The sequence below is a fragment of the Leptonotus elevatus genome, chromosome 2 (assembly GCF_054856555.1).
Source record: "Leptonotus elevatus isolate MCC_2025b chromosome 2, RoL_Lele_1.0, whole genome shotgun sequence".
Lineage (NCBI taxonomy): Eukaryota > Metazoa > Chordata > Actinopteri > Syngnathiformes > Syngnathidae > Leptonotus > Leptonotus elevatus.
The window spans coordinates 17,252,772-17,272,311 of record NC_141240.1 but is presented as its reverse complement, the minus strand read 5'-3'; the positions used below and the strand labels follow the sequence as shown (position 1 = coordinate 17,272,311).

Sequence of the window (19,540 nt, the reverse complement as noted above, 5' to 3'; positions counted from 1 at the left end):
TGGTCCATCTGGGGGCATAACATAATTCACTTTTTATGTAATTCACTTCAGATAGTACAGTACTACATACCCCATGTTTCAAATATTGTTTAAGATTTTATTTAGATGCAGAAATATAGCGTAATCCCATTTGGAATGATAATTCTAGAATTGTCCGTTTTTTTCCGATTTAGAGTATTTTGGTCATAGCTCCTCTAATACTCCAGATAGAAAGTTCATCTTGGACTTAAATTGAAGGTTATAAATGTGGGAAGTTTTTAATATACATTTGAGGCAGTGAGATGTACAATAAAATGTTTAAAATGAATCACTTTTGATAGTAATTTGCAGAGACTTTTTTTTTATCTTTTAGAGTATTTTGAGGGCGATATCTGAGAATTGAAAACAGAAAGTCCATGATTATTTTCCTGATTGTTCCCCCATGTGTCAGGATACACCATGCTAAATTTGAGAGCTTTCTGACAATTTATGCAGTTGCTGTATCTCGCCATTTGCAATTACACAATTTTGCCAGAAGCTTTTCCCAAAAAGGGTGGTTTTTTTGGCTCCTGTGACCAAACGGCCCCGAGTTGGGGGTGGTCCCTATCAACTTGTGATGGCCCAAGGTATGAGATAACAGGAAACAATAGTCAAAAAAAGGTAACAAAAAACATCCTGAGGAGTGAACCTGGCTACCAGCTCAAGAGGTGCTGGCATGTAATAATAATAATTATGAAATATGAATATTTTTTGTGTGAAGGCTGCTGTTATTCCTATACTTCAAACTTTCCACTTTTTCGGCATCTATCTACTTCCACATAATTCATCCGATTCTCCTCATTCCAATTTTAACATATTCCAAAAATTCACGACATTCTATGGTATATTTTTCTTATTCCAAATATTCACGCCCTACCCACAATTCCTGATTTTGTACCCTATTTTTCCCCATTCATTCTTAATGGGAGATTCTACATTTCACATTTACTTCCACATTTTTCATCCCATTCACTTCATTCCAACTTTAATATATTCCACCAATTCCCGCCATGTGCGCTTCCATTTCTTTCAGTACCAAAATTCACGCCTTACCCACAAATCCCCAATTTGTACCCTACTTTTCTCCACTCATTCTTAATGGGAGATTCTACATTTCACATTTGCTTCCACATTTTTCATTGCATTCACTCCGTTCCAATTTCAAACTATTCCTAATATTCAGGCCGTAGGCGCTTTTATTTTTTTCATTCCCAGAATTCGCGCCTTACCCACAATTCCCCATTTGGTACCCTACTTTTCCCCACTCATTCTTAATAGGAGATTCTACATTTCATATTTACTTCCACATTTTTCATCCTATTCACGTCATTCCAACTTCAATATATTCCACCAATTGACACATTGAGCGCTTTCATCTATTCCACGGGTTTTCATTAAGATTTACAGCCTTCACACACAATTTCTCCAGAAATTGCATTTTCTAGTTGAATCTGTGTTTGGAATAACTAAATCCTGACATGTAGATTGTGTGGATTGGGTTTTTGGACCAAAGAATACTTACGTTTAGTTTATTTATTTTCATGTATAGTACAGACGGGACCTCCTATTAGCCACAGGGTCAGCAATTAACAATTGGGAAATAGTGTTATAATGCCCCAATACTTAGGCTACAATACAAAGCCAATGTTTAGTATTAATTCCACGAGAGCTGACTGTAGCGCAAAACGTCTCGCACACTTGAAGCAACGAGGATTCTTAACATCGTTCGATTTAGCCACCACATCCAACATGGCGACGATAACGCCGTATAGTGTCGCCCTACCGCGGCATTTAGATCTATGTCTGTGGTTGGCATCCTTGTAAAATTCCAGTGAAGTCATTAGGATGACGTCAGCCATAGCAGCCATTTTGTTAGCTAGCCGGTGGCGCGTGTATTGTGCGTAGCAAAGCTTATACTTCAATTCCACCGTCGTGTTTCGAAATTGTATTTCTACTCTTCGCATACTAATCCAACCGCAAGATCGTGAGTAAGAATACTGCATTTGTATCCGTTGACTGCGAGTCCACAGCTAGATTGGACCCTCATTCATTTCTCAAGCCCTCTCGAGTTTGCTAGCTTCGGTAGCTAGCTAGCTAACTTGTTTGTCGTCGACAAAGGAGATAAGTGACGCCTTTCGTGCCCCTCAGCTCAATCAAATCAAACGTTTGAGCAGTCACAGTTGTACGAGTGTCGACGTTCGGTAGTTTCAACTTGCTTCGGGGGAAGCACATTTGAGTAGCGAACCCGAGCGCATCCTTTTGCGTGTTTAGCTCCCTCGTAGCGAGGTAGCACCAATAGGCTTCAAGCTGGCTACCGGCCTTTCAGAGAACATGTCCGAGTTGTACATTCGGGTGGCCGAAGATGAGAACGAGGAGCCGATGGAGATCCCCTCGGAGGACGACGGCACGGTTCTGCTGTCGTCGGTTGCGGCCCAGTTTCCAGGGGCGTGCGGGCTCCGCTACAGAAACCCCGAGTCCCAGTGCATGCGTGGAGTTCGGCTTGTGGAGGGCGTCCTGCATGCGCCAGAGAGCGACTGGGGAAACCTGGTCTACGTGGTCAACTACCCCAAAGGTAACAGTACTTGGGTTTTATTTATTAAAGGCCTTGATGTAGGAAATGCAAGTTCACTTCTTAATAACTTGCGTCATGCATGCATCAAATTATTGTGACTGCGCTTTTCCAACATGGCTGGGTTTTATTTACATCTACTGTTTTCGTCTTGTGGCCCTAGCCAATTGGTTCGAGAAAAGGTTCCTTTCTTCAAGCTTCATGAAACTACCTCCAGTCATGACAGACAATTGTATCATAACCATACAATGTGCGCTGCATAGATGATTTTCACGTCTGTTTGAATTGAAGTATCACCAATAATTGTGTTGACATAACAATTTAGACTGTTTGATGTGTGTACGTTTTTTGCTTCCCAATGAGGTGTTGTGAATTGCCTAGTACCTTTTGATTCGTATCACGATTCACAGGTCACGATTCGATTCGATACCGATTAATCCCGATACAAATCTATAAATTGATTATTGCGATTTATTATTATTTTTACTCAAATGTAGAAAATTCTAATCAGTAAACTTGTACGTGCACACTGTAAGATTTGTATGAAAATGTATTACTTTATCTGAAACTTCAGGCTTATAACGGAGCCACTGCATTTAACAAACAGGTTGCAGTCTGTTTCATGTTTGAACAGCACTGAAATAAAATATTAAGGCTTAATGTTGCATTAATATAACATTCATCCATGCCTAATGTATGAATTCTAACCCCAAGTAAGACGTTTTGTTGAATATTCCCATAAAAATTGATGTTTAAAAAATGATTCGGCGGCACGTCGACTCGATTCGAGAATTGCGCGCTGTAATATCGCGATATATTGCCGAATCGTTTTTTATAACACCCATATTGTACAGCATTTCATTGGAACACAAACACGCTGTTAAATAAAATTAATGGCGAAAATAACATTTTAAAAAAATCAACTGAATGTGACTAAACAGATTTTGCCAGCTGTCAGCTCTACCAACTACACTCCAAACGTGGATCGTATTTCAAGGATTCCCAGTAGCGATCGTATATTCGCGCAGTGCCAGATGACGCTCGGTTTCTCTACTCTCCAACTTATCTTGCTAAATTAAACAGGCTACGCTGCAAAAAAAAAAGAAGCAATATCTTTGTCCAAACGATGAGCTGGCCGCGACTCAATTTTAATCCCTTCCTCAGTTAACTAATAGGCATATAATGATTAAATCTTACCTTTGACATCATGGTCATGTAATTTTTTAATAAAATATTAAGGCGTTTTGCTGGTTAGTTTTCTTATGCGGAAGTAAAACGCCAAGTTCAGTAAAACCCCGCCTCTCCCCGTGTGCTTGCCGCGCCCCCCGGCGAGCTGGCTGCAGTCTGCTGTTGGAGAGCTGCGTTTGAAAACTCCTCCGAATGGCCACGCAATAAAAGCCATCAATTCTTCAATAAACATTTGAAACAAAACTGCTCCTTGCCGCAAGAAATCGAGGAGAGGGAAGAAGAGCGAGAGGAAAGGAGGAGGGGGAAAAAAACGAACCTGCTGCTTACAGGGCGAGCGCTCTAACCAATACACCATTCGTTCAGTTAGTTAGGTTTAACATCGTAAAAGTTTTACTCGTAGCTTACGCAAGTATCAGCCAGACCTGGGATTTCAAGACGACCAATTGTCATTTCATTGCAGTTTGGCATTGCAAATGTGAAGGATAATTGATTGCTTTGAATTCATTTGGACAGAATGTTTACTAATAAACTGGGCTCCATTTGTCATTATCCCATGGAGGTCTCAGAGAAAGTGGGCGTGTGTTTAGTCCGCAGAGGCGGTGCGGGGGTGGATCTGCACCCAATGACGTCAAAAAGTGCCAACAGCTCGTTTTCTCGGGTTGGGAGGGGCTGGTGCTTGGAGAGCAGAATGACCTAGAAATTCTCATGGAAGGGCGAATGGACGAAAACACCACTTTGGTGATGTTTTTGGTGAGGAATTAGCATTTTAGCATGGCTATAAGCTCCAAACAGTTGATTTTTCACGTTGCTGTCCCTTTAAAAACAAACCCAAAAAGAACACTCATTTTGAATGGAGCCACTGCTTGAGGGGTTCAAACCTCGCGGAACAATCTGAAGCATTTCCCGAAGCAGTCGTTTACTGACATTACCCTAACGGCCACAGCTTTATCTTTTTCCAAAGTTTGCCATTTGTTTCATAAATATAGGCGGTTATTGGCATTATCAGCCTACTCTACATTGATTCATGGCATTAATAGCAAAATTATGGTTTCAGGAGTTTCTTAAACGTACAGGTTTGCTGCTGCTGATGGGCGTCACGGCGAGTGGAAGTAAGCTTGTCATTTGTAGTTGACGAGACTTTGCAATGCTAACCACTATGCTAAACGCTCGTGAAGTGTGTCCATTTTGACGAGACCGCATATAGCAGTTGACCGTCAGAGCCGTTCACGGCAAAATAATGAGAGTAGGGATGCACGATGATATGTCAAATTGGTCGATAATTGTCGGCAATTATCGACCTATTTTACGCAAAACAGATCCACCAAATGATACAGAAATCTGCCGATAATTTTCGGCAATTATCAACCACTTTGACGTCACACAAATATACCAGATAATAACGAAATTAGCCGATAATTTTCGGCAATTATCAACCACTTTGGCGTCACACAAATATACCAGATAATAACGAAATTAGCCGATAGCCGCGTTTGTCCATCTGTTGAGTTGTGCCCAACCTCCTCTCTCCTATGGTAGTGTCGCATGTTTGTGACATCATAATGCACGCGACTTCGTGTTCACAAAAGATGCATCATGGCGCCAGTGTGGGCTTTTTTTTTTTTTTTTTTTTTCGTCTCCCCAAAATGTTACCCTCCCAGTTTTTTGTTGCATTTTTAAAACATGACCTTTGGCAAACTCAAAATGAGTAACCGGTTGTATTTGAAGCAGAAATATCAATCAAATTAAACAATTATCGGCATACTTATCGGCTATCGACATTGGCACTTTCTTAATGAGTGGTTTATCGGTCTCGGTCAAAAATAGCATTATCGTGCATCCCTAAATGGAAGCAAAAGACGTACTGACATTTACCGGCACAGGCAGCCACAAATCTTTTTGGTGCCAATTACGGAGAGATTTGATCTCCTCTTACTACAGATAGACCAATATGTTACAAAAACAGAAGGTGCGTGCAGAGAGTTCGCGGGCCGCAATATCTCTTACAAAGTTCACTGAAAATTTTTAAATAGTAAGTATAAGTAGTGCCGCGGCGCACTGCTTGGGAATTACTGCTCTACAGCCACAAGATCAGTGGCTAATATACGTTGTCTTATTCTGTTGTCACTTGTCCCTTTGGGCTTGGAATTTGGCATCCCTCTTACAGAAGTGAAGAACAATAAAGAAAAGCTTCAAAAAATAAGACTTTGAAAACATTTGTATCATTTTTAATTACACATGGTTGTACAAGTTAATTTCTCCTGAGCATTTTTACATGTACAGTGCAGGTGTGTCTAACTGTACATTTATTGAGCCACCAAGCAGACATTTCCTTCACGCGTGGTCATCCTCAAAGCAACTCGTCTTTCTTCTTCTTCTGCAGATAACAAAAGAAAGATGGAGGAAATAGACGCCGCCTCTGCCGTGAAAGTCAAACGGGGCTATCAGAAGACATCAGACCTAATTGTCCTCGGCCTGCCGTGGAAGACCACAGAACAAGACCTGAAAGAATATTTCACCACCTTTGGCGAGGTCATCATGGTGCAGGTAGTGTAGTTCATCCTACTTGATGCCAAGGTCTAAAGCCACAAAGTTGTGTTGGGGAAGCAACAGTAGCGCACGATCCAAAAATGCGAAACTCATTTCCTCAAAAGAGCCGATGACGTTTTAGCCAAATGAGCGGAGACAGAAATGTGTTTACTGCTTGAGTTGCTATGGCAGTAACGGTTGTGTTCACCCGGCGGCATCATAATGGCGGCTTGCCATCGTCCACCAACCAGGAAGTCGCCTGCTATCCGACAAACATGAACGTCGCCATTCCCCAATTTCAATTGCACTTCACAGTTCGGTTGAGGGACAGTTTAAGCGTGCAGTTGTGCATATTCTGGTTCATTCTCAGGGCATTGAATTGATCGCAATTGGAATGCTCTTAAGATGTTTCACTTGGTCGGGATTGCACTAGCATGTTTATGCTCCAAAGTTGGACGCATGCCCCCCCCAATGGTATCATTCCTTTGGATGTCGTTAAGATGCCTCCGTCTGTCAACAAGTCGTCGGGTGGAAACTCCCACGTTAATTTTGCTTTCAGTTGTAAAAAGTGTTTCTGAAATCAGTAGTCAGCCTAAGACTTTTTTTTGCTCTGTATTGAATTCTGGTTTCGACAAAATGTAACCACGGAGCAATTTTGTTTCCCGCCCAGATCAAGAGGGATGCAAACACGGGCAACTCCAAAGGATTTGGCTTTGTGCGTTTCACTGAATATGAAACGCAGGTGAAAGTGATTTCTCAGAGGCACATGATAGACGGACGATGGTGCGACTGCAAGCTCCCGAATTCCAAGGTAGTGGTAATACTTTGTGTTCACGTTTTGTGTTTGCGAATGGACGGACACTGGTTTACGTTTTGCCACTGAAGTGAGCAAGCGAGTGACGTTTGTGTATTTGCCGCTCAGGCGTTCCCCGACGAGCCCATGCGGAGTCGTAAAATCTTTGTGGGCCGCTGCACGGAGGACATGACCCCCGATGAGCTGCGGCAGTACTTCATGCAGTACGGAGAAGTCACGGACGTCTTCATCCCCAAGCCTTTCCGGGCGTTCGCCTTTGTCACATTTGCCGACGACCAGGTAGGCCCGTTCGTCCGGCCAGCTTCTTCGGCTAGGCCGTCGTGACGCCGCCGCTGCTCTTGTGTCGGCAGGTGGCCCAGGCCCTGTGCGGAGAGGACCTGATCATCAAGGGCGTCAGCGTGCACATCTCCAATGCCGAGCCCAAACACAACAACAGTAGGCAAATGATGGAGAGAGGGCGCTTTGGGGCTGGCGGCTTCAGTCAGGCGTACGGCGCGAGTCGCGGCGGGCTGGGCGCGGGCGGCGGCGGCGGCGGGGGGAAGGGCGGGGTCAACTTCAGCGCCCTGGGCCTCAACCCGGCAATGGTGGCGGCCGCTCAGGCGGCGCTGCAGAGCAGCTGGGGCATGATGGGCATGCTGGCCAACCAGCAGGGGATGACCACGGCGGCGGGCGGCACCACCGCCGCCACCACCCGCGATCAGACGTACGGCTCCACCAGCACCAGTTACAGCAGCCCCACCACGGCCAGCTTGGGCTGGCCCGCCGGCAACTCGGCCTCGGGCAGCGGCTTCAGCTCGGGCTTCGGAGCCTCCATGGAGACCAAGTCTTCCAACTGGGGCATGTAGATACGTAGGCGGCGGTCGCGGCGGCGTCCTAGGCCAGGGCTCGGGTCCCGCCGTCGAATTAGGAGAAGCGTTTAGTTGGAGGTTTTGCTCCGTTTAGCGTGGCCCTCGGAGACTGTACAGAAATTTCAAAGTGGCCCGGCCCTGGCCTAGGTTTTTCTGGGTAAGTACTATAAAGAAATACTACATTTAAAAAAAACAAAAAAAAAAAAAAAACAACACTGCCTTTTGTGTTAACGAGTGCAAATGTGTGACACTTGTTTTGAGTCTTTGAGTTTAGCTGCTTTCCAGAACGTGACGTGCATGCGGCGGCATTTGTTAGCGTGCGCGAGTGCCACCAGACCGCCAGTCCCGATCCTTGTCTTGTGTGTGCAGTGCATTTCTATTTCTTTTGTTTTTTTTTGGTGTTTTCTCCTGACCTGACCTGACCTGATGGAAACGCCTTGCCGGCCGTCTCTCCTGCAGTTAACCAACTGTTTCGCACGCTCCCGGGAGGAAGCGCCTCACTGGCGGCAATGTTCTACAGATCTCAGTATCACGTGTAAACGCTTTGCCATCAACACCACACAAGCTTCACTCTGCATTTACTGTGCTCCACGGTGGGTGTCACCTTCTCATTCCTCTCCCTTTGTCGTGGACTTCTTGTCTGAGATCGATGAGTGGGATTTGGTGTGGAGCGAGCGAGCGAACGAGTGCAACGTGAACGAAAGCACGAGTGAGCAGAGACTGCCTGGTTTTTCGTATTTTTTCGTTTTTGGACGGGACAAGTGACAAATGCCTGCGAGAGTTGGACGAAGCTGTGGCTTTGTACGAGTGTGCGTGTGTCAGCCCAAGGACATCATTTCGCAGCCCAAGTAGTCATTTGACAACACAGTCCAAGTGCTAAGACTATTTGGATCCTTCCAAAGCTTTCCTCTTGATGTCCGATTCAATGTGGATCGTGTGTCTGCTTGCGTGCTTTTCTTTTCTGTGTTGACCTCGCACCCTCCATGTGTGGAAATTAGTTTGTTGCCGTTTGAGCGTTTGGAAGTGTGCTGACATGGCAAATGTTTGAATATGGCTTTATGGAAAGTTTGAGTTTTGAATGATGGTTTTCTTTCCCCTCCTTTATGTTTTGTGGATTGAAAATAAAATAAAATGAGAATTTGACTAGGTACGATGTATTCTTCACAATGACTTCTTTCCCTCGGTCGAGTAATTGAACTGCCAACGCTTTAATTCACATGTATAGGGGCCCTCGGACACGGAACATCGGAACCAGGAGTCGCTCACGGGTGGGACTTGAAGACCGCGAGAGAAGCCGCAATGGAATTTCCACACGAATGCCTTAAATCCAGGAAAGGATGATCATCATCTTCATCCCGCCCGCGAGGAACCTTGGACCCTCCCATGTTTAGTTGGCCCCAAGTTACACTGACCTCTTCCAAAACCTGTCCGGTCTACTCTTAACAGGAAGTCGTCTGTTTTTCTTTCTTTGTTTCATTGTAAATTACGATTTGGTGCACACAAGCTGAGTGTCAAGGATCATATGGACAACGGACATCATTTAGTCTTGTGGCAAAATAAAAGATTTTGAGTCGATCACCGTCGTCTGTCATTGGAGTTAAAAAGTGGATTTATGTTGATATTTTGAGCTCCGTTTATTCTGAGCCTGTCCGCTTCCATTGCATCATTTATTTTGATGCCTACTCTCATTTATTGCTTGTGACTCGAGTCTTGAGTTTGCTTCATGCTACTGCTTTGTAAAAGTCCTTGTCCATTTCCTTTCAAATGATTGCTTGATGTTAGTTTGCAAAAGTTTCGAGATGGAAATGTTCCCTTCCAGATTAAAATTCACACATTTAATAACTTGCTTTATTTAATAATTTCTTGTTCCGCATAACTGCTGCATTCCTATGTTAAAAATGTGCATTGATTGCTATTTACGTGTGTGTCATTTTTGGACGTCTAATGTCAAGTCTTAAAAGACAAAGCAAATAAGCAGAGCCCTAGTTTGGGGGAAGGAAACTGCGGCATTGGCGACACCTAGCGGACAACCGCGAGACTTGGGTATGCACCTGCTGTTGGGGTTTCAAATGAGCAAGTTTGCGCACGTGGGCGATATTTTTGGTAATGCACCACAACCCACAATGGTCACTGAAATCATTAGTTATAGAAAATCAAAATCAGCCATTACTTTTTAAATTGTTAAATGAAATGGGCTTGGACAAAAATTATAGTACTCGTAACTTCAATGCAATCAAATTCTGTCTGTCAATGAGATTTGCGCACCTGCCAGCAGTTATTTTTGGTTCAAACCTTGTGCGCAAACTGCTCCAGTTGTCTCTGCTTTTAAAAGTATCTTCTCCATCCTTCCACAGATGTTCAAATCCGGGTTCATAGAAGAAGAAGAAGCTTCTGATTTGAATAAGCAAATCCTTTTCGAGCAGCCATGACAGTTGTGTGCCCCCCCCCCCCCCAATGGAGACCATTTCTTGTATTGTAATTTTACTGTCCTTTCAATCACTGCTGTCTGCCTTTTATGTATTGTCCTTTACATGTTTTAAAAACAAAAGGTGGTAGGTTTGTCGCCCCCAAAATGTGGAAGCTGCATTTTCTGTAGACCTGTTGAAATAGGAGTTAAAAACGTTTGTCTAGGCACTGAAGGCAGGTATACCAGTGGGACTTTTTCTCCTTGTATGAACTGTATATTTACAACTGTGAGAAGTGCAGCGGGTCATTAGTTGTCCCCTCATTTAGAAATACACACAAACACGCGTGAATCCTGTGAGTAAGGAGCATACAAGCTAATTATAAAGGGATTGAAATCTTTATTTAGCAGAGTACAGTACAAAGCAACGCTTCAGCTTAAATCCAGTGTTAACACCGCGGACCCCGGCCTAAGTCTGACTGTGTAGCGACACGTATTCTACAATTCTACTTTTGGAAATATAAGAAGCGCCACAACACGTTGCTGATCTGAATTTACGAGTTCAAATGTTGCGGTTAAACTGGCGTAATGTGTAACATGTCCTCTTTTGCACTTGATGCGTGTGTTTGCCGTTGTCCTCGCTACGCGTTGTAGGAGGAAGACGAGACGTTTCCACCGTGGCCCGTCCAGTTGGTGTGGATAAAACGGCCCGGCTGGGTCAGCAGCTCGTACGTGTGAGCCCCAAAGTAATCTCGCTGGGCCTGATCACAAACAACAAAGCAGGACTGACACAGGGCACGGACCTACGCCAAGGCCTTTCAACTCTTATTGACCCATCCATCCATTTTCTATAGGGCTTGCCCTCATTGGGGTCATGGGTGTGCTGAAGGGGGTTTGCATACAAACAACAAATTCAATGTGGTCTACTCCTGTGAGTGCAGAGATGTTACCTGGAGAAGGTTGGCAGGCAGCATCTCGTGCCTGTAGCCGTCGTAGAAGGACAGAGCGGTGGTGAAACAAGGCATGGGGATGCCGTGCTGGACGCCCGTGCTGACCGCTCGACGCCACGACTCCTAAACATCAAGTGAGAAATGTCAGTGACATTGCGGGCTCGGACCAGAATTTTAAAAGCTGGGATCGTGTCCCCCCACAAAAAAATGTATCGATTCTCATAAGAATCACGATTCTAATTCGATTTGAAATGTCCCAAAATCGATTTTATTGAAATTATTTTATACCGTCTTGCCTTTGTCTGTGCGTGCCTTTATTTGGAGCGCTGTTCACGTTGTACCCGGTTTGGCCACTTAGGGGCAGTGTGGTTCCACGCAGTCTAATACACTATTAAAGTTGTAGCCACATTAGAGAGTAGAAGGAAAAAGTCACGATCAAGTTATTCCAATAAAAGTTGTTTTTTTGCAGTGTGGAGACGTTCTTTTGAGTGATAAAAGTGCTGCGGGTTGTGCGCTAATTAGCATTAGCGAGTCAGACTGGAATAGATCATTACAATTCCTTGCACATCTGTAGATTGAAGCAAAAATCATTGTCAATCAAATCATTTTGAATCAAAAATCGTTCCTAATCGATTCTGAATCGAATCGCAGACCCCAAAAAATCGGAATCGAATCGTGATACATTCAAAGATTCCCACCCCTAGTGTGTGCTGTTCAGCACCTAAACCACATCTTCAATCAAACAATCTTCACCCCAAACAAGAAAGTCCAAAATATCTACACTCTCTTCTGGAAGTCGAAATTTTACTGAAAAGAACGGTCTAGCACCAAGTTAGGGTTTCTTGTTCCAAGGTTCTAATCCTCAGAGAAAGTTTGAGTTCTTGAAAGGGTTCTTGTCGTTAGAGATTTTTGGAGGTTCTCGTTCCAAGGAAAGTTTCTTATCCACAATGAACATTGTAGTCCAGAAGGTTCTAGAAAAAGTTCTAGTCTTGAGATGCTACAAGTCTCCAGAGAAGATTCTTATCCTGAGAGAACATTCTAGTCCGGACAACCGGTTTTAGTCTTAAGAGAAGGAACTCGTCCCAAGTTTTTTGTCCTGAGAGGAGGTTCTAGTTCCAGAGAACGTATTATGCGTGGCCGGGGAGAGGGTTCAGATCTGGTGTGTTGTTGTTAGCTTGTAAAGCAAAATCAATGCTACATTATGCTCCTATAGGACCATATATGGTCATAACTACTTCCTATCTGTGGCGCTAGCAAACTAAGTTAACTCATTCACTGCCATTGACGGCTAAAGACGTCAATTTTTGTAAATCCACTGTCTCAGCGGGTTGTGCCGCGGAGCTTTGACCTGCAAACAGGAAGCGAGGGTTCGAAAGAGGTCAATTTTTATTGGACTGGATATGCTTTTTATCATGTTGGTATTTACTACCTTGTTTAATGAAATTTGATATTTATTGCAGAATTTGATTAGCTATGGCAGATGTTTTGCTAAACTAAAACTATTTAGTGCATTTTGTTTTGATGACACGTTCGCCAGCCAGGTGAACGGTTGAACAGGCTTTCTGTGTTTTGATTTCAAAAGATGACAACACAATGTCAAAGTTGCTTCACTGCAAAAGAGGAAATTGCGTCAGCGCCAAGTGCGTCTTTGTCAACGCAGAGATTTCAGCACGACGCTTCCTCGTACCTGACAATCCTGCACAGCGTCACTGAAGAAAGAGTCCAGCAACAAACTCTGCAGCTCCGCGTCCCTGTCGAACGCCTCCTTGATTTTTGCGAGGAACACGCTGAAGGGAAGCGAAGGCACGACTTAAGTGGAAAGTGAGGGTCGAGGGTCAAGCACGTTTCTCGTTCCCGCCACCGCGCGTACCTGCGGATGATGCAGCCTCCTCTCCACATGAGAGCGATGGCGCCGTAGTTGAGGGACCAGCCGAATTCTTTGGCGGCCTGACGAAGCAACATGAAGCCTTGCGCGTAGGAGATGATCTTGGAGGCGTACAGGGCCTGCAAACGCAACGCGCGGTGAGATCGCGGCGAGAAGAATCTTTTTCCCGTGAATGGATTTGTGTGCGTTGTGCTTGGCGGTACCTTCCTAATGTCCTCCAAGAAGGTGGCCTTGTCACCCCTAAACTTGACCCCCGCCGGCCCCGTGAGGCTGCGGCTGGCCTCCACCCTCTCGTCTTTCAGGGAGGACAGACATCGGGCGAAGACGGCCTCTCCTGAGAAGATGGTAACGCAACAGGAGGAGGAGGAGTCAGGGCGAGGAAGTTCATTCCGTTTCCCGTCAACTTACAAAACAGGTTATTGAGGAAGCGCGATATGGAGGAAGAAAGTGTGTCAAGTCAATTTCAAATGACTTGCGTCCAACAAAAAGCGGTTGAAGTCGCTTTGATGCTGCAACAAAACGCGCCCCAAGACCTGCTAAAAAAAAAAAAAAGTGCACAGCCAGCACGAGTTATCCTACACAAATTCTCAAATAAAGAGGACCGGAATTTGGAATTTCATATTTGTGTGTGTTTTTTTTTTAATCATGTCCTTAACATTTAAGAATAATTGATGCTTATTGATTCATCGATATTGGATTGAAATTCGTGAATCGAATTGGGAAACACCAAATCGAACTGAAATCGAATCGACTGAGGAAATTAGAATCGATACTCAGCCCTACTAACAGCAGATTTGGGGCTACTTTTGTTATTTTAATTACTGGTTGATCAAATTGATGGTGAAGCGCAACACTAAGTTCCTATCTGGTAGATTTCCCGTGGGATGATCAACAGGAAGTGACAGCAAGTTTTTGCACTTGAGCTTTTAAGTGTGACATTGAGGAGAAACTCCATAAACAGCCTGCAAATGCATTTAAGTACACAGAAATGTCCAGCCTGCGTACACTGAATGATCAAAGCGAGGAATGTTGACACCAGCAGGGCCAAAAAGACCCCCCACCCGCACACTGCAGCCGCATGTTGACCATCAGCTCAGCTTTCACACAGTAAGCCATTGTTGTGCTGATGCTCTCTCTTTCTCCAAATCACACACGAGGATGTAAAGCTCGTATTTCTGGATGTCAAGCTAAAGTGCCGTTTTGCAGTACGCAATGTCATAAAAAGTATGGATTGTGAAAGCAAATGTTTTCTAACAAATCGGTTGGGGTGCACTCATTAATACATATGAATTAGAGGTGCAACAACATAAATCAACAACTGGTCGATTATCAAATTACAGTAATTGATGATTATTTTTGATCATCTATATAATCTATTAATTGTTTGGATACATTGATAAACTTCACATTTTCCAAATCCTAGTAATTTCAACTTTTTAATAGTAATATTCTACCATTTCTGTAGTTCTTTTTCAAGATGTTACAGACCAGTAACCCAATTTAACAAATATATATATATTAGGGTGGGAATTGCCTAGTACCTGGCGATTCAATTCGTATCACGATTCATAGGCCACGATTTGATTCGATACCGATTAATCCCAATGCGAATCTATAAATTGATTATTGCGATTTTTTTCCCTCAAATTTAGAAAATACTCATCAGTAAACTTGTTCATGTACACCGTAAAATTTGTATGAAAATGTATCTGAAAATTCAGGCTTATAACTGAGCCACTGCAATTAACAGCAGTCCGTTTGAACAGCAATTAAATAAAATATTAAGGCTTAATGTTGCATTAATATAACATTCTTCCATGCTTAATGTGTGAATCCTAACCCTAAGTAAGACGTTTTGTTGAATATTCCCATAAAAAATTGATGTTTAAAAATCGATTCGGCCGCATATCGAATCGATTCGAGAATTGTGCGCTGTAATATCGCGATATATTGCCGAATCGATTTTTCTAACACCCCTAATATATATATTTTTTTAATTAATTTTTTTAATTCATTGATTAATTGAAAAATCAACTGATTAATGGATTATTCAAATAATTGTTACACATCCCGAATGTAAATCCTCAACACCTCGTTCATTGTGCTTCCTGACCTCCATGAAGAAACTTGGCTGTTCATGAACGACGCCATGAGTCAGATGGAAGTCAGACAAATCCCCCCTTATGTCACCTGAGATGAGCAGAAAAGCCTTCAATCTTCTTAAGGGCGAACACGAATCAAGCATGGCTCACTAACTAAGCGAGAACCACTGCTTGTTTTCACGAGTTGCCGACCTCAGCCTGCGATTCCAGAAGTCGGATCGCAAGTGAACGCTGACCTATTTCTGATTCATTTCATCTTATCTTCTTCTATCTGAATACATTGTGTGTGTGTCGAGTTGTTTTTATAGTGTTTTTGTTTCCTGTGTGCAGCTTCCTGATTTTTTTGTTTTTTTGACTGCCTGTTGAAACAGGTGTGACATGGCACATCTGACGATGACTCAGCAGCTGAAAGAAAATGGAAACGATGCACTTCCTTACCGATCAAAGTGACAGGAGTGCCGTATTCCAGGGCTGAGATGGCGGTCCACTTGCCAGTGCCTTTCTGACCCGCACTGTCGCGGATCTTGGGCAAAAGATGCGTGCCGTCCGCGTCTCTGTACTTGAGAATGTTGGCGGTGATCTCAATCAGAAACGAGTCCAACTCGGTCTTGTTCCAGTTGTCGAAAGCCTGACAGGTTGAAAAGCAAAACCGGCAGTTACGGTCAACTGGAGGCGACCATATGCGCAAAGCTCACCTTGGCCATCTCGTCGTGGTCCATCCCAAGCACGTCCTTCATCAGGTGATAAGCCTCACAAATCAGCTGCATGTCGCCATACTCGATGCCGTTGTGGACCATTTTGACAAAATGACCCGCGCCCTCGTCCCCCACCTGCGCAGGGGAAGAAGCGTCGCGTCGCGTCACGGCAAAGACGGCGAAGGAGCTCACATACGTCCCCAAAGTCGAACGGAGACACTCACCCAATCACAGCACGGCTCTCCTGTTCCCACCTTGGCAGCGATGCTCTGGAAGATGTCTTTGATGTGAGGCCTTCAAAAAGGAAGAGCGGCAAGCAAATATTTCAAAAAACACAATCTTAGCCTTCGAAGAAAAAAACCCAATGAAATGAAAAAGGCGGTGACAAACTCCAAACATGTTTATTTTGCAGCATTCATAATCTCGACATCTCACCAGGCCTCTGGATGTCCTCCCGGCATGAGTGAGGGTCCGTAGCGTGCCCCCTCCTCGCCGCCGCTGACTCCGCTGCCCACAAACAGCAAGCCCTTCTCTTTCAGGCTCTTACAGCGCCGCTATGAGAAGCACAAAAGCGCTCACCAAAAAAATCCTCCATGGAACATTCAGGACAACGTCACGTTCATCTCCTTACCGTGGTGTCTCTGTATTCAGAGTTGCCTCCGTCGATGATGATATCTCCAGCCTCAAGGAGGGGAACCTGACGGAGGACAAAAACACAACAAAGTCATCAATAAGCAGTGTTCAGGCACTGTTAACTCATTCACTGCCATTGACGGCTATAGATGTCAAAAATTTCAATTAGTTGAACAATTTTTTCCACTTTTGTTAACAAGAGTATGAAAACCGAGAGAGAAAAAATATTGTACATTTAGAACAGATATAAAATTTGTGATTAATCGTGAGTTAACTAGTAGAGTCATGCGATTAATTATGATTAAAAAATGTAATCGCCTGATGCCCCTAATTTGTAATAATCTTTTATTTTATTTTATTTAAAAAAAAGATAAAAGAAAAAAGATTCTTAAAAATTAGGGGCGTCAGGCGATTACAATGTCCTTTTTTTTAAGGAAAAAATAATGACTTCACTATTATTAATGTTTTTTGAAAGAAAAAAAAGAAAAAAATTAGGGGCGTCAGGTGATTCAATTTTTTTATTGTAATTAATTGCATGACTTCACTAGTTAAAAAAATAAAAATAAAAATAAAATATATTTTTTTTTAATTAGGGGCGTCAGGCGATTAAAATGTTTAATTATAATTAATTGCATGACTTCACTAGTTGTTGTTTTTTTAAGATTAAAAAAGAAAATAATTAGTTTTTTAATTAGAGGCGTCAGGCGATTAAAATGTTTAACTGTTATTAATTGCACTACTTCACTAGTTAACTCACGATTAATCACAAATTGTATGTGTGTTCTAAATGTATGTGGAGAAAAAAATGTGAACTAATAGAAATAGTTAAATGAATTGATGGCAGTGAATGAGTTAAAATATTGCAGAGACCAACCAGCTTGTCGATGAAGCCGTCCACGGCCTGCCCGGCCTTGACGAGCAGGAGGATCCTCCTGGGCTTCTTCAGCTTGGACACCATGTCCTCGAGTGACTCGCCGCCGATCACCTTGGAGCCCTTTGCCTCATTCTGCAGGAAGTCATGCACCTTGGACACGGTGCGGTTGTAGGCACACACCTATTCAACACACATCAGGATACATGATTTCCACTGGTGGGAAATATTCATTACTGTACATCAGTTGATTTTTCAGCTATTTGTACTCGAGTATGTATTTTTCTTTACATATCTGTACTTTATACTCCTTATTTTTGTTAAAATAGGTTTTTGGGGTATTTTTTTTCCCTTCGTGCCAGGTTATCAAAACTGTATTGTATGTTACTTTGTACTTTTGTAGTCAAGAACTTTTCAGACACTGTATCTGTTTACTTATTTAAAAAGTTTAATCAAGTACTTCTAATTTATTTCAACAGTCTTTTTTTTAGTATCTGTTCTTCGACTTAAGTAGTGATTGTGAACACTTTTGCTAGCTCTGACAATATAATAAGCATGTATGGTGCGTTAAAAACAAAAACTTGCTAATAACTTACGACAAAGCCATGGTCGTTCATGTTCATGATGAGGTTCTGGCCCATGACAGCCAAACCAATGAGTGCGATGTCTGCCCTGTGAGAAAAATACACAGACATAATAACATGGTCCCATATGACTGAAAAGAAAACCATTTATTGACAATTTGACAGAGTCGCATCACAACAGAAAAAGAAAATATTCGCCAAATAAAATGCAATGCAGTGTACATGTAAAACGTCAAGGAAGTGAATTTCCTTAAATCTCATCTCACATGTACTTGCGACACTTACTAGCAAACAAGCTAATCTTTATATGCTCAAATGAAAAAGCCTAGAAAGCCACTAAATATATATATCACTACAGTTTTGTCCTACTAAACTGTGAAAGGGGTGCAAAGAACTTACTCAGGCATTGTGGTCAGTCAGTTGTCGATGTTACCGTGAGATTTCCAAATGACAGACGGTCCTCTTCCTCGTTCTTCCCTCTGCTTGGTGGCTCCATCCCACCCAGACATTTAGCCAATCAAAAGACCGTCAGACTGTTGAGGTGAGGGTAGACGAGAGTTATGATTGGTCCAGAATCCTGAGGAGAGATATCTGATCTACTATTGGTCACGTCTGCCGTCACTCATTTTGTAAACTAGCGTCATACATTACGTAAGCGAAGAGTTGAGAAATTGAAATGTATAAAAAAAGAAATTGAAATGTATTTATTATTATTATTATTATTATTTAAAGGTGGCCATATGTTTTATAAATAGTTTTTATGTAATATTGTGTTACAATCACCCGTATTTTCATGAATAAATAATAAAGAAACAGTCTTAAGGATGCATCCCATGACTGGTAGCAGTTTAGGGCCTAAATTATGTCTGGAGGGTTTTTTACGGTACTTGAGTCTTACAAAATCTCTTCTGTTTTTCACTTTTCTAAAAATAGCTCTAGAAAATGACTCAGTTAAGTGTCAATGTTCCCAGAGTTAGAAATTAAAAGTTGTGTAAACTGTTAATTGAGCTTAAGGAAATGTTAAATTTGTATCAGTCCAGCATTTTCCTTCATCACAAATTAAAAGGACACTTAGAAGTTGAGAACAAACAGAGGAAATTTCACTATAACCCTATAAAACCAGATGTATTATATTAAATACAAGACATTTTGAACCCTCTATTTCATGAGTATAATGATGCAGCTTCTGTAAATTGTTTCTTTAGTTTTTATGTAATATTACAAATACATATAAATACCTGTTTTAATACTTTGTACTTCACTCCCAAACAATGTATTTATACGTTGTTTTCTACATGTTTTTTTTTTAAATGCTAGAACATACAGAAAACTTTGATGCAGCTTCTGACCTGAAGAGGTCGCTTAAGGCAATGGTAGTTATTACAAAAAAATGGCCATCAGGTGGCAGCAGAGCATAAGAGATCAGCTAGGACCATGTTGCAACAAGCTCTTT

General features: G+C 42.6%; 2 protein-coding genes across 3 annotated transcripts; one reads left to right on the top strand and one right to left on the bottom strand.

Annotated features, from left to right (window-relative positions):
- Positions 1-1,873: 1,873 nt before the first annotated feature.
- tardbpa (TAR DNA binding protein a) lies at positions 1,874-9,111 on the top strand. Of its 2 annotated transcripts, none has more exons than XM_086067719.1 (5): positions 1,874-2,590; positions 6,156-6,319; positions 6,972-7,112; positions 7,224-7,394; positions 7,466-9,111. In XM_086067719.1, the coding sequence occupies exons 1-5, from the start codon at positions 2,350-2,352 to the stop codon at positions 7,958-7,960; spliced, it is 1,212 nt and encodes a 403-aa protein (XP_085923845.1). In that variant the 5' UTR covers positions 1,874-2,349; the 3' UTR covers positions 7,961-9,111. The 2 variants fall into 2 exon arrangements, with proteins under 2 accessions (XP_085923845.1, XP_085923844.1); XM_086067718.1 differs by having other exon boundaries at positions 6,972-7,115.
- A 1,636-nt stretch (positions 9,112-10,747) lies between these two features.
- pgd (phosphogluconate dehydrogenase) lies at positions 10,748-18,629 on the bottom strand. The gene is made up of 13 exons (XM_086067717.1): positions 18,487-18,629; positions 18,100-18,175; positions 17,507-17,686; positions 16,631-16,696; positions 16,435-16,553; positions 16,224-16,293; positions 16,000-16,134; positions 15,743-15,932; positions 13,406-13,536; positions 13,188-13,321; positions 13,005-13,104; positions 11,318-11,440; positions 10,748-11,128 (listed from the first exon to the last, which is right to left on the bottom strand). Exons 1-13 carry the CDS (start codon positions 18,492-18,494, stop codon positions 11,009-11,011), a joined length of 1,452 nt encoding a protein of 483 aa, XP_085923843.1. The 5' UTR covers positions 18,495-18,629; the 3' UTR covers positions 10,748-11,008.
- Between the last annotated feature and the right edge of the window lie 911 nt (positions 18,630-19,540).

Bases quoted from the DNA above. Each gene is read 5' to 3' on its own strand.
- tardbpa (XM_086067718.1), top strand. From the start codon at position 2,350: ATGTCCGAGTTGTACATTCGGGTGGCCGAAGATGAGAACGAGGAGCCG. The intron at 2,591-6,155 runs GTAACAGTACTT...CTTCTTCTGCAG, and splicing joins CGTGGTCAACTACCCCAAAG to ATAACAAAAGAAAGATGGAG. The intron at 7,395-7,465 runs GTAGGCCCGTTC...TTGTGTCGGCAG, and splicing joins TCACATTTGCCGACGACCAG to GTGGCCCAGGCCCTGTGCGG.
- pgd (XM_086067717.1), bottom strand. The intron at 16,697-17,506 runs GTTGGTCTCTGC...GTCCTCCGTCAG, and splicing joins ACGGCTTCATCGACAAGCTG to GTTCCCCTCCTTGAGGCTGG. The intron at 15,933-15,999 runs GTGAGCTTTGCG...TCAACCTGTCAG, and splicing joins ACCACGACGAGATGGCCAAG to GCTTTCGACAACTGGAACAA.